This window comes from Telopea speciosissima, chromosome 9 (genome assembly GCF_018873765.1).
Source record: "Telopea speciosissima isolate NSW1024214 ecotype Mountain lineage chromosome 9, Tspe_v1, whole genome shotgun sequence".
Classification (NCBI taxonomy): Eukaryota; Viridiplantae; Streptophyta; class Magnoliopsida; order Proteales; family Proteaceae; genus Telopea; species Telopea speciosissima.
The window spans coordinates 48,066,571-48,080,248 of record NC_057924.1 but is presented as its reverse complement, the minus strand read 5'-3'; the positions used below and the strand labels follow the sequence as shown (position 1 = coordinate 48,080,248).

The 13,678-nt window shown below is 37.4% G+C and overlaps 1 protein-coding gene across 4 annotated transcripts; it reads left to right on the top strand.

Annotated features, from left to right (window-relative positions):
- Positions 1-2,359: 2,359 nt before the first annotated feature.
- Positions 2,360-6,546, top strand: LOC122639593 (putative disease resistance protein RGA3). 4 transcript variants are annotated; one of them, XM_043832464.1, is made up of 3 exons: positions 2,360-5,875; positions 5,993-6,087; positions 6,190-6,546. In XM_043832464.1, the coding sequence occupies exon 1, from the start codon at positions 2,423-2,425 to the stop codon at positions 5,693-5,695; it is 3,273 nt and encodes a 1,090-aa protein (XP_043688399.1). In that variant the 5' UTR covers positions 2,360-2,422; the 3' UTR covers positions 5,696-5,875; positions 5,993-6,087; positions 6,190-6,546. The 4 variants fall into 4 exon arrangements, with proteins under 4 accessions (XP_043688399.1, XP_043688397.1, XP_043688398.1 ...); XM_043832462.1 differs by having other exon boundaries at positions 2,360-5,880; XM_043832463.1 differs by having other exon boundaries at positions 2,360-5,880; positions 5,975-6,087.
- The last annotated feature ends 7,132 nt before the right edge of the window (positions 6,547-13,678 follow it).

The following is a 13,678-nucleotide window of genomic DNA, read 5'->3' as shown; positions in this document are numbered from 1 at the left end:
TACCTCCAGTGGGGTCCATTGACGACAACTAAACTCTCTATCATAGGATTTAAACATATCAATCTTAGGTTGCATTTGGTATGCATGCATTCTAGATCGATAATGCATTTGGAGATGCAAAAAACAATTGTTTTGTATCAACTCAGAATGCATTATTGCCTTAAAATGCATAACAAACAAAACCTTAATATCCTTATCCTTAAATCCAACTTTACCATTTTTCATTCACATATATTTCAGAATCTTACTTGCAATTATGTAGTCATCCACAATTTGTTTGCCTTTAACAAATGCAGCTAGCCAAGGACAAATCAACTTTTGTTGACCAGAATCTTAGAAATAAATTCACAAATAAAATTGCATAAACATTTTGGCATATAATGCTGTAGGAGACTAGGGTTTTCGGGTATGAGAGCCAAAATGGTTTGATTCAAATGGACTAATAGTGATCCAGTCCTAATAAAAGCTTGTACATAGGAGATCACATCCTTCCCTATAACTTGCCAATATCGTTGGCAGCTTGTTGAGAAACCATCAGGTCTTAGTGCTTTAGACGCTCTAATACTGAACACAACATTCCTTATCTCCTTATGGGAAGGGCTTATGGGAAGGGATGGAAACTAGAGGTTCATTCTCGCCAATAGGGACTGAGAGGCTCAGGATCAGAAGGAGAGAACGAGTTTAAGAGCGTTTTGAAATGATCACCAAAAATATTTCCATGTCTTTGAATTGTGTGTGCTAGGAATTAGCATGCTTGTTATATTTTATCATATGGATACGGTTCTGTCTGATCTTAGACTTCATAACCATATGGAAACAGTTTTTCATTTTTGATCAAAATGATTTTTAGTAATGATTTTTTTTTTTTTTTTTAAATAGGTCAAAATGAAAATGAAAAGTGATACCAAAGATGACCTAAAACCAATCTTCTTTCGATTTTTGCTTCTAAAAAACTGTCGAGCCTCAGGGATAAAATTTCTTTGCTCGATCGTCAGAGGCATAAGCCTGATCACACAACTGATCCTTCACGTAATTCTTTATAAAATCAATGTGTCCTAAGACATTTTTGTTCTTAAGTATGCAAGTTAAATTTAAGATTTTTGTTGATACTCGAAAAGGGATGACCCCCTAATCTGATTGTGAGCTGCATCAAAAATTTGTTGGGTGAATATTAATATTTAAAACTAAAGGGCAGGATGGACTAATTTACATGTTTTCAATAAATGGGGGTGTGTTTGAAAGATTTTGAAGATGAGAGGGTGTATTCAAAAAAAGGGGCCATAGGTAAGATATAAAAGTTTGATATAGAATCGCCCGAAGTCAGCCTGGTTCCAATGCGACTCGGTGATTTTCCGAGCGGAGCAAAAACATCGTCCGAGTCGTGTTGTCATTTGCCTTCCAAGCTTTACATCTAATCCATTTGTCAATTTTGTAGACCGTTTAGTCGGTCTATGAGTTCCACCCCTTCCTACTGGCCTGAAAATGCAGGTCGCCGGGAACTAACTGACGACAGCGTTCCACAGAGGATCGCCGCCGCTGCCACTGTGCTGTCCTCTCTCTCTCTCTCTCTCTCTCCATTGAAGGACTTTCTCTTTTGAGAGAGAATCTTTTTCTAGCTCTAGAACAAAGAAAAGAAGAAGAATTAGAGAGTACTCCAGCGTCCGGTAAATCTCAAATTAATAGAATTTAGATTCAGATACTAAATTTTGCTCTGTTCTAAACTGCAAACACCGTCGAACTCTTCCGTTTCTTCCCTTCCCCTTCCCCCCTTTTTCTGTCTCAATCAAAAAACATTTCCCAAAGATTCGATTATGAGGAAGAAGAGTAGAAAGAGAGATCTCAGAGAAGTACTAGGAACAGGAAAGAGGGAATCCTGGGTTTTGAGTCTGGAAAGGATGAGGAAGAGCTTACCAAATATAGCCAAAGGCATGAACTTAAAAACTTAAAAAGGGTTTGAACGGCAACGCGTGGTTGAAGTCAAGCTATAAAGTAGAAGCCATTGTGGGTTTTGTATCCGAATCATCAACACCTGAGCCGAGGTTTGTGAATTCTGTTGTGTGTGGAGATCATACGTGGCAAGTTTTCACGAATACCTGTTCTTCTTCTTCTTCTTCTTCTTGACTAGTTTGTAATTTTGTTCAGCTCAATGAAAACAGACATGGCCCGGGGGTTGGGGGCGGGGTTTTGCAGAGGGCGGGTTTCGGAGGAAGAACTGGTTCTGTGACGAAGAAGGAGGAGAAGAAGAAAAAAAAAAAAACAAAAAACAAAAAACGAGGGAGGGAGAAAGAGAGAGAAGAAGGGCGTGGGGTCAATGGGTAACAGGTTTTTGGAGGGACACATGTCGACTTACCATATGTGGAAATTTCAACTTTCTGAAATTGGTCGGTGTCAAAGTCGTCGATCCCTACCAAAACAAAGAATTATGAGCTTTCCATACGCTTCATTTGCTGTTTGTGTTCTTCGATCGAAGGTAGAGGAAGAAGCTCAAGAAGACATGGCAAGCAGACTCAAAAGAGCTGACATCGTTGTCTCTCCTACCTTGCAGGCAATTCTGAATAAATTAGACGACCCTTTGCTGCTACAGGACTTCGGGTCAATGTGGCGTGTGGAAAGAGAATTGTACAAGCTATATTGCACCATGGAGAGAATCAAAACAATTCTTGAGGTGGTGGAGAACAAGCAAAGGAAAGATGAGCTCACAAAACACTGCCTAGAAGATCTTAGGAGTAAGGCTTACTACATCGATGATGTGCTTGATGAGTTTCTCACAGAAATTCACAAGCTACGAGATGACAGAATCCAAAGCAAAAACAGGGGTCAGGTGCCCTCCTATCTTTCCTTTTCTTTGAATGAGAATCATATGTTATGTAGGAAAGATATTGGTCCTTTCATAACTAAAATTAATGAGGAATTAGCTGATATTGAGAAGAAACTTGAACAACATTACTTTCAAGGACAGACTGAACTAAAGCAGCATGAAATGTTCACTAGACTACAACCTTTTCCCTCCAGAGACATGAGCCGAATGGTTGGTTCCATAGTTGATCAAAATCATGTGTTTGGAAGAGAAGATGACTTACGTTATGTATCGGACATGTTGTTATCTGATCAGTATGATGGAAGGGGTAGTGTTTCTGTGGTTTCCATTGTTGCCATGGGGGGAATGGGCAAGACAACACTTGCTCAGCTTCTCTACAATCACAATGATGTAATAAATCATTTTGAAGTTAGGCTGTGGATCTATGTATCTAACCAGTTTGATGTTGTCAGACTAAGTGGGGAAATTCTTACTTCAGCAACTAGGCAATCCTTCTCTCATTTTGAACAGTTAGACCCACTTGAGCATGACCTTGAAGATGCTCTAAGAGGGAAGAGAATTTTAATTGTGTTGGACGATGTGTGGAATGAAAAACATGCTGATTGGGAGAAGCTATTCGTTCCTTTTAGGGTTGCAAGTAAAGGGAGTAGAATTTTAGTAACCACTAGGAGTGATAAAGTTTCATTTGCCTTGAATGCGATTGCAACTCATTATTTGAGAGGTTTGTGTGATGAAGATGCTAGGTCATTGTTCAAAGATCGTGCTTTTATTGATCCGATTATGAATGCAAACTCCACCTTGGAAGCCATTGGCAATGAAATTCTGAAAAAGTGTGATGGGTTGCCTTTGGCGATTAATACACTTGCAAGGCTTCTTCAAGGTACACAAGAAGTGGATCAATGGCAATTTATCTTGGAAAGTGAGAAGTGGGACGTGGCAAATGATGATATTTTGCTAGCTCTAAGTTTGAGTTATCATCACCTACCACCACATCTAAAACAATGTTTAGCATATTGTTCTTTATTTCCGAAGGATTCTGAATTTACAAAGGAAACTTTAGTTACACTTTGGGTTGCAGGAGGCTTCATCCAAACTAAACAAGTAGATAAAATCAAACACATTGGACGACAATATTTTGATGATTTACTGCACATGTCTTTCTTCCAGTCCAGCTCAGGTGATAGATTTGTGATGCATAATCTCATGCATGATTTAGCATGCTTAGTTTCAGCTGGAGTGTATTTCAGACCAGAGGGATATATTTCATATCACATCTATGAAAATGTTCGACATATGTTTTTGGATAATCCTGACCTTGATCTAGTGGAAAATAGGTCATACAGATTCAAGAATTTATCCTCATTTCTATTTATTTGTGAAAGAACAAACATGCAAGGAAGCCAAATTCTTAATATGTTGATTGCAGAATTCAAATGCTTACGTGTGTTGGTTCTTGACGCTTTTTGGATCAACTCTTTTCCCTATTCCATTGGCAGTCTGAAGCATCTACGATTCTTTCGTATCAGCAGTGATACAATAGAAAGGTTACCTGACTCAATATGTGCACTCTACAATTTGCAGGTATTGGATGTAGTGAATTGCAGAAAACTTATTGAGTTACCTGAAGACATATGCAACCTAGTCAACCTCCAACGCCTACGGATGGAGGACAAATGGTGGGATGTTGAAAGGAGGCCAAAAAGAATGGGAAAATTGCAATGTCTTGAAGAAATTCCCTTTTTCCATGTGGGCCTAGATGTAGGCCATGGTATAAGTGAACTAAAAGAATTGGTAAATCTCGAAGGAACACTTGGCATTGAAAGTCTAGAGTTTTTAATAGATATCAGAGAAGCCAAGGATGCCTCTTTAAAGAACAAGCAGAAAATTGACAAGTTGTGGTTGGAATGGGGTTCTTCTAGGAGGGAGAAACCATATAATCTTTGTTTTAGTGAATGGAAGCATCCGTATTACAGATCATGGGAAGATGTACTTTCTCAATCCAAGCACTGGGAAGATGTACTTGAGTCCCTAGAACCTCACAAAGGGTTAAAGGTTCTTGAAATTTTGGACTTCCCTGGTTTATGCTATCCAATTTGGATGACAACAAATATAATGAGATACAAGAAGCTAGTCACAGTGAAACTTTATAGAATTGAAAGTGAGTCCCTTCCACCTTTGGGACTGCTGCCTTGTTTAGAAACCCTCAAGATCTCATGCTCACATAAAAATAAAATTAGACAATTGAGTGCTGAGTTCTATGGTGGTATAGATGGTAGGAAGGGGTTTCAAAAACTGAAATTCTTGACGTTTGGTGATATGAATAGTCTGGAGGACTGGTGTGAAGGGGAAGATGGTGAATTCCCTTGCCTCCAAAACTTTCATATCAGCGGTTGCCCCAAGCTAAGGAGGCTGCCTCGACTTCTTCCTAGTACAGAAGGATTGAATTTTGATATCACATCTTGCCATAGTTTAACATCATTGGACTGTGGATTAAATACCTCTCTTAAAGAATTGCAGGTCAGTAATTGTGATGGTATTAGATCGTTGGCCGAAGACCTGTACAAATTCAGCTTATTGCAGAGAATTAATATTTCATATTGTTCTCAACTGGAGGTGTTGTTTCCAGATGAATGCCTAATCTCATCCATGCTTGAAGATTTAAAGATCTCTTATTGTGAAATGCTTAGAACACTGCCAAAGGGATTGTACAAAAGTACCTCACTGAAAACATTTGAGATCGACCATTGTCCTCATCTCTCGCTCTTGCTTTCTGATGCAACAGAAGAATGTCCACCCTCAGCGCTTGAAACTTTTCACCTGTTAGTATTTGATGAGTTGAGGTCCTTTCCAAGGTTCTCCATAGATTATCCTAAATAATTGGCGACTGTAAAGAAAATTCATGCCTTTACCGAAAGATTGGATTCCCACACGCATTCAACCTCTGTTAATGGCATGGTGCAATACTGAACTGACTAAAAGATGCCAGCAAGAAGGAGAAGATTGCCCCAAAATATCACATATTCCATATGTATGGATTCATAAACCCATAATTGCATGGTCAGGTAAGTGTTCCAACACTCTCAAGACTGGTCCATATTGTCATTTTATCTTCTTTTTTTCTTATATGACTCTTTTCTACTGCCTTATTGAACTTAGATCTTATTATTTCTTCAGAAAATAGCCCTAAAAAAGGGAATTGCTACCTATCTTTGATGCTCCTCTTTCTCAAGCAAAAGAATTCAGGTTAAAGCTGATGAGAGAATCCCCTTGTAAGATTTTTTGCCTTTTGGGTCTTCCCTCTTTTTGTCATTTACTTCTTTCTTCTCCTTGAAACCTAACGTTGATTTGTTAATTTTCTTTGACTGTAGCAGCATGCGGTCGAAGATTGCTACTGATTCCAGCTTTGCTCAAGATGTTTCTGATTTCAATATCCTCAAGGAAAGGGGTCTCAGTTGGGCTCTTTGGATTTTGCTATAGCTTGCCTTCAAATAGTTCTTGGCCTTTGTAGTTGACTCTTTATGTTTCCCCAAGAGAGAACCATCTTGTGTGGTTTGTAGTTGATGAAATCCTTGGTTTCTTGACATCATAAGTTTCAATTCCTCGGACCTCTCTTTGAAATCATTGTGTCCTTGGTTGAAGTTCGCTTCTATCTTCAAAACACCAAAAATTTGCATTTCTAGCAAATGTTGGTTTGGTTGGTGATGGATTAGTGATTACATCTCATTTTATTAGTTTTCTTCTTTATATATTCTGCAATCTGATGTATGATGGTTGAGAACTTTTTGACTTTGTTTTATTATTTCTGATTACTTGTGCATGTTATGATTAATTACAGGATTCGTTCATGGCTGAAAGATAACAGGAAGTAGTAACAATAATAACTTAGTTATCTGGAACTCTAAAAAAATGGAAGTTTTGCAGGATTCTAGTATGACTCCAGTAGTCCAGTATACCTTCCTCATTGGAGTCCATAGTCTAGTGTAGCTCAGAAAGAGAGAGAATTCTACAAGACCTCTTTCAAAAGAAAATTTAAGAAGTAGAAAGAATTAAAAAAACTACTTTTCCCTCTTTGTATATCTTTGTGGATGGGCAAGAATTTATTCAGAAGAATGAGGAAAGAGAACAGGTAGAGTTATACAATATGGGGAAAAAGCTTTTTGTGCTTGGAAAGCTCCCATGTATGTATTCAACTTGTGCAGTGGGTGTATGGGCGGTCAGCTATGATATTCTCCACTTCTTCTTAGTAGGTTCATGTACATTATCTGGGCCGGATTTTGGTGAGTATAGAACAAAACTCGAACCAGGGTGAATCCAGCAGGAGATTAGCTTGCGACAGGATTGCAGGGAATATAGAACAACTGGATTAGGAGAAATAAAATATTTCAAGGAAAAACTCAGATTATTCTGATGCTATAGTTGAATGGTTTATTTAACAAGGGAAAAAAGACTGCAAAATATGATTGAAAGAAAAAAGGTTAGATTCCCAGTTATCGTAGGATTCTAGTGGAACTAGGAGACTGAAATCCCAAACAAATTAGAGAGATCGATGGGAAGGTTTTAGAGGTTTAAAACTGAAACCAATAATGGACTGTTATCAAGGATGAATCAGCAGCAATAATCAGAAACCAAACTTAAAAGATTAAACTAGGAAGTTAAGATTTTTCTGAGTTGTATTTGAAATAGGAGACTACAAATCAATTTAGAAATTGGAGATTTAAAGCAGGCACTGAATCTGATTCCAACAGGTAAATATATAGTTGGAATAGAAAAGTTTAAATTGAAATCGATAAAGCAACTTGTATGTTATTTAAGCATAGAACAGAAACAGAAATATTCTAGAACAGAAATAGCAGGGTTTGAAAAAATCTGACCTGAAATTGATAGGAAAAAAGAGAAGAGATAGGAAAGTGAAGTCTATTCAGGAATCCACCTGAATTGCTCTCTGGAATCCATTAGATTCTCTTGCTGAATCCAGGGCAGTTCCCACTCAGAATCCACTGAGCATTCCACACCTGAATACACAGATTTACACTTCTGAAATCCACACACATGAAACAGCTTCAAATATTATATTCATTCATCAAATTGTGGGTGGGGATGCAGCATTTTACATATATTTTATAGAATAAGGGAAAGGTGTCTTGGACGCAAAATAGGAAAGAAAAAATAAAAAACAGACTGGGGAACTCCTTATAGCCAGAGAGCAAACGAAGCAGCGGGCAACAGATGGTGCAGCGAGAGCAGCAAGGGGTGTTGAAGGAAGGTGGTTCAGCATCTGGCTCTCGCTTTCCAACATAGGTCTCTCGCCTTCCACTTCCTATTGGCCGACGAAGAGCTATCCTAGTGCAGACTGAATCCTTACACCTTTCGTCGAATAAATAAAGTAAAGCTACCACTCCTTTTGGGGTCATGAGGTTGATCTCGGGCCGACCAGAAACCTGTGGGCGATCATCACCTAAAAGTTTTCATGTAATGACTTCATCTGCTTACTTAAACCTTTGTTAATCGACCAGCCTATTGGGGAGTCCTAAACTGACTCAACTACTAATCTTATCCATCTGATAGCCTTGGTTTGCAGCTGGCCGCCTTTTTTCTCTGAACTGCATCAGTATTAGTCCAAAGTTACAGTTTTTTCCCCGGTTGGGGAGATGTGAAGTAGAAATAAAATTAAACACTAAATAAAAGTAAACCATTTTTTTAATCAAATTTGGGAAAGGGAAGCACCCCTAATAGTATAAGCCTTTGGCCACTATTTTTGCATGTGGTTGTGATTCTTTGATTATTCTCATTGTTGGATGGATTGGTAGCCCCCTGGATACACACAAGTCAAACTTGGTGACCTATCTCAATAGTAAGGCCACCATTTATGGAGTTTTCTTTTTGTTTTTTTCCAGGGTCTGATTCCTCAAGCAAGGCTCACTGTTTTGAGCAGTTTTCAAAGCATTTTCTGACAGGTGGTGATGTCATATTGGAATGAAATCAACACATAGCTTGATGATGCAGACAACATATCCTCAAAGTTTGAGCATTAACAGAATAAGATCTGACTCATACCTCCAGCACGTTAACTTTAGAATATACACTAGTGGCACTGTTCGTGCACTTTAGACTGGCTGTATTACACTCCATGTTTCTTACTTCAGTTGAATTGCTCTACTAGAAATGTTCTGTCCGCATGCGAAACTAATCCTGCATGGAATAATATGGAGATGTGATTTCTGAAATTAATATATGTGAAAAATAGTCTTGTAAGTGAGGTAGTTCTGGCAGTAAATATATTTTGTATTGGCTGAGTTTGGTGCCAACTAGGATGAGTAGGTATTTTTTTGGGTGACTGTGGAAAAGCAATTTCTCCAAAATCAAAACCGTACGGAGGTCAAAGTTGAAGTTCTCATCCTCTGTTTCCAGGTAAGTAAATTTTAACTTGTTCTCCTGAAACCAGATCTTCCAGCACTCTTTGGGGTCCACTCTTATTTTTCATGTTGGATATTCTAATCAAGTTCTTTTGGTTCCATTTTCAGGGGGAAATATACCAAGGCACCCGCCCTTTCTTATAGAAGTGCAAAGGATCACTTTTTCTTCAAAATATCCATGATAAAGTTGGAGTTGGCAATCTAAAGTGAGTCTATCAGTTAAGTCTTTTCTATGCCACTCTGTTTCCACATGTTAAGTTTTAGATCAGTATTTCTCTGCTGCGTGGCAAGACACCAAGAAGTGTAATTTCCTCAGCTTATTTAGGTTGAAGTAGCTAAAAATCTTGAGTGATTTGATTCTTTTCACTCTGGAAATGGTGGATTTTGCTCTACTTTTGTGAGAAGCTTGGTCAAGAATTTTATTCAGGACAGTTATGAGAACCTGCTGTTAGAAATGTCTAATGGTGCAGCAGATCTGTTAAAGCCATTACATAATGTAATGCCTTTATGGATGAATGATTTCAAACAAATGCGTGTGAACTTCTAAATTTATAATGTTTGATACCTAGTTTTATCACAAACTGGGCATTTCTACCTGTCCTGTCAGTTTATGCCATTTCAGTTCCCAATGTAACCAATTGTATGGGGCAGAAAATCCTGACTTAAGCTACTAATACATTGTTGGGTACTTAGATTTCTTGTAATATTCCACTGGTTTTTCTTCTTTAATTGGTAATTTGTTGTACTTAGAGGGTGTCATCAACTCAGGTTTTTAAGGAATAGACTACAGTTGACATAACAGCTGTTTTTATGCTTAGGGGAGAGAGGTAAAAGAATTTGAGTAAAAAATGACGTCTTCTCGTAAAAGGGAATTATTCAAAATTGTGTGTGTAAAATATCAAAATCACAAAATTGAAAACAATCAAATTTCTTTGATAAATTCTGTGGAAATCATACTCTCCAGCTGATTGGTCTACTTTGTCAGATTGTGATACAGTTCAGAAGAACAAGAATTCCAGCAGCAAACCAGGCTATTGGTTGGGTCAGATTGGATCAAGGATGGACCAATAGGCTTAATTTTGAGTGGCCAAAAAATAGAAAACTAATTGGTTTTCTATTGTAATAGGCTAATTCTATAAGTCCAAATATTAGGGATTTAAGGTCTATACAGGATTAGTGTTTGTTTCTATTTTAGTAAGTTGTATTCTTTATTTTAGTAGTGTTTCTATAAGGCTGGACAAATGTCCTACATTTTAGACCTTAGTTCCTATTTTGTTGAAGTTCTAGAATAGTTTATATTTTGAAGAAGACTTGAGTTGTTAGGGATTCTCCCTACCATAAATAGGGGTTTCCTATTTTACATTTTAACTGAAATTATAATAAAGAGTAAGGGATCACTCTAGCCCAATGATTTGAGAACCAATGTAGCCTTGAGCTTGTGAGTGGCAGAACATGGTTCTGTGGGATTCAGAACTACTCTACAATGGGATGTAGTAGGGAAACCTTGGTGGGATGCCAAGGCTGGAGTTGGTGGGATTATTCTCCAAAGTTAGGTAAGAGACCTAACATATCCTTTATTCTCTTCTACTTTCCTCTTCTTCTTCCATTAACAGGTCTGATTTCTCCAACATCTACACCCTGTGCAACCAACTTTGGTCTCAGTTTTCTATTGGATTTTTATTTATATCCTGTTCACCAATCTCTTGTGGTTTTGTTCTCAGTTTCAGATCTCATCTTAGTGCAGAAACCACTTCCAAACAGTCCATCGTATCCATGGTATTGTAATACTATGTTTCCTCTTGTGGTGTCTTGCAGCAGCAACTTTCATGGCTTAGTTGCTATTTTCTTTTAGCTTCTATTCCTATACTCTCATCTCACTTTGTTCCTCAGTTGTTATTTTCATTCCCTTACTTTCTATTTGTTTACACTGGCTCTTCATTTTAGTTGCTGTTTTCTTCTGTTTTTAACCTTAAGTTTCTAAATTGTAGCCACTTTCTATTTTTCGTATCTCCTTGATATATTCCAATCTGACCATCAGATTCACTTCTAATTTTGGCAACCCATTTCATACATTTAAAAGGCCCTGTGACCAAAGCAGCGTCCAGATCTGATCACCCTAAACCAGGGTGCTAATATTTCTCTATTTGAAGGTTATTGATTGACCTGCTGTTCTAGATCACTGCCGGTTATTCTAATCCCAACCTTTGGGTAATTATATAGCACCATTTGATTGAGTGTGTATTAACCCGGAGTGGGGAGGGATCACAGTCATGAGTTCTTCATTAATATTATGTGAAATGTCTAGCCAGTTGATATTTTTATAGGGTGATTGAATAGGACTGCTTTGGATTTCTTTCACTTTTGTTTATAACAGCTTTCTTAGTTACATTTTACCTGCCTTTTCTGTGAAGCTAATATTTGAATGGATTTTCTTCACTACATCATTAGATATTCAAGCTTTGATTTTATGATTAACTTTAGTTGAATTTTGGAAGTAAGTGCATGCATAAAAGTAAAGTTTATAAAATATGTATTCGTGCAAAAGCGAGTTCCCTTTGATCTATATGTTTTTATAAATCCCAGGCAAGTTCATGCTCTAGATAACTAACTGCGTGTATTTGTGATGCCAGGCTAAAACATAATAAATAGGGGCAAGGGAGGAGCTACAAAGAAATTATTTCAAGGCTCAACCTATCTTATTAGGTTGAACTAGCAAGTTGATGGCATGAAGCAGTAAATGATGCAACTATTTGATTGCAGGTTCGATCCAATACCTACCTGAAGGAAGAAAAAAATTTGAGGACAGAAAATCCAGAATATTGCTCACATTCAAAACATATTGAAATAGGTCTACCTGAGATATAGGTTTGGGAGAATAGAAATTCTATGTGCTTATACTGAAAGTTGTTAATCATATGTTCATTATAATATTGCTTGAAGTTTATGCATACAACTTGAATATGCAGGAGAAAGAAGATTCAGAGCAGATATCTTTAATTAAGTCCATTGTGGAATATTCACGGATTGTATTTGCACATTTGGGGAAAGAAGAGCATGTTTTGAAGGTAAATAAATTTTCCATTTTTTGTTTACTATCAACACTAATGCAAAAGAAAACCTTTTATGGTTAGGTTTGCCGTTTTGGCACTGAGAAGGATTGAACAGGTCAGTGTCTAAATGGCATCTGGCAAGTGCTGTTTTCCTCTGAGCTCAGAGAAGGTCAAGGTTATAGGTCTCCTTTTCTGTTTCCAGGTATGTCATTTTAGTTGTTGCTCCTTTCTGAATTTAGACCCCCGGACCATGTTTGATACTCCTATTAGATTTTTTTTTGGGTCAAATCTTATGAGAAGGATCGGAGAAATCTATTTACTATCCTTTACCTCTTAAAATTGTCTAATATAATACTTGAATAACTTATTAGTTAAATACACGAAGAAGTTATTAAAAACTTGTACGAATTTAATGCGAAAACTTAATATCAAGAGTATTAATTTTTATGGGTATCTTGTGTACCATTATAGGTGACTTTTTGCCTCTCCATGAAGCTAATATTTGAATGGCTAGTCTCTCCATCATTGAGATCGGGGTTTTGATTCTGTTTTAAATTTAGGAAGTTGGTTGTTAAGTCATTGAGATGCTACATGGGGCTCGGTTCCTTAATGGTCAACTACAACAACAACAACAACTCAGCGTTATCCCAACTAAATGGGGTCGGCTACATGGATCCTTTCAAAACAAAACAAAGTAGAAAAAAAAATGAGATCCTCACAAAGAGAAAGAAAAGTAGGAGGCATGAAAAAAAAAAGAGAAATGAAAGATGGAAAATGAAAAATGAAAGTAAGAGGAAAGAGGATAGCCCAGTAGAGAATTCAATCAACTAGATATGGTGATCATCCATCTTTGAGTTTCTGTATAGTTGCTTATTTTATATTGCTTTGATCTACTCCTGCTAAAGAGGAACTGGTCTTACAGGGAATGGATTCACAGAAATTGTTCTAGATGACTTCCCAACCTCCTATCCCAAAGGTAGTTCCTTTCTCTCATTGTTTACCATCCACATTCATCCAAACTGCCATTTTATTCCCTCAAATGTCCAACTTTATAGATTTATAGTTTTGACTGTGAGAAGATGACTAGGTGTAATATTCAAGGAGCAAGTGCACTTCACTCATCTCGAGCCTGGAATGTAGATCTCATCCTCTGTTATCAGGTACATAAGCTTTAGAATTTATATCTATTGGAAAATGCATTCTCACTTCTAATCAAAGACCTTGTGGGTAAATTCTTTGCCAGCAGAGAGATGTGGTCATTCAATCTTGTGGAAGTCCAACTCAGATCACATGATAAAGGAGCTGCAAGCAAATCTTAATGACATCATAAGAGTCTTATTTGCATATGAGAGGCACTCATGAATCCATAGATATATTTCAGTAGCCATGCAGATTGT

What these genes read in the sequence shown, in the direction of transcription:
- LOC122639593 (XM_043832464.1), top strand. Translation starts at nt 2,423, where the DNA reads ATGAGCTTTCCATACGCTTCATTTGCTGTTTGTGTTCTTCGATCGAAG.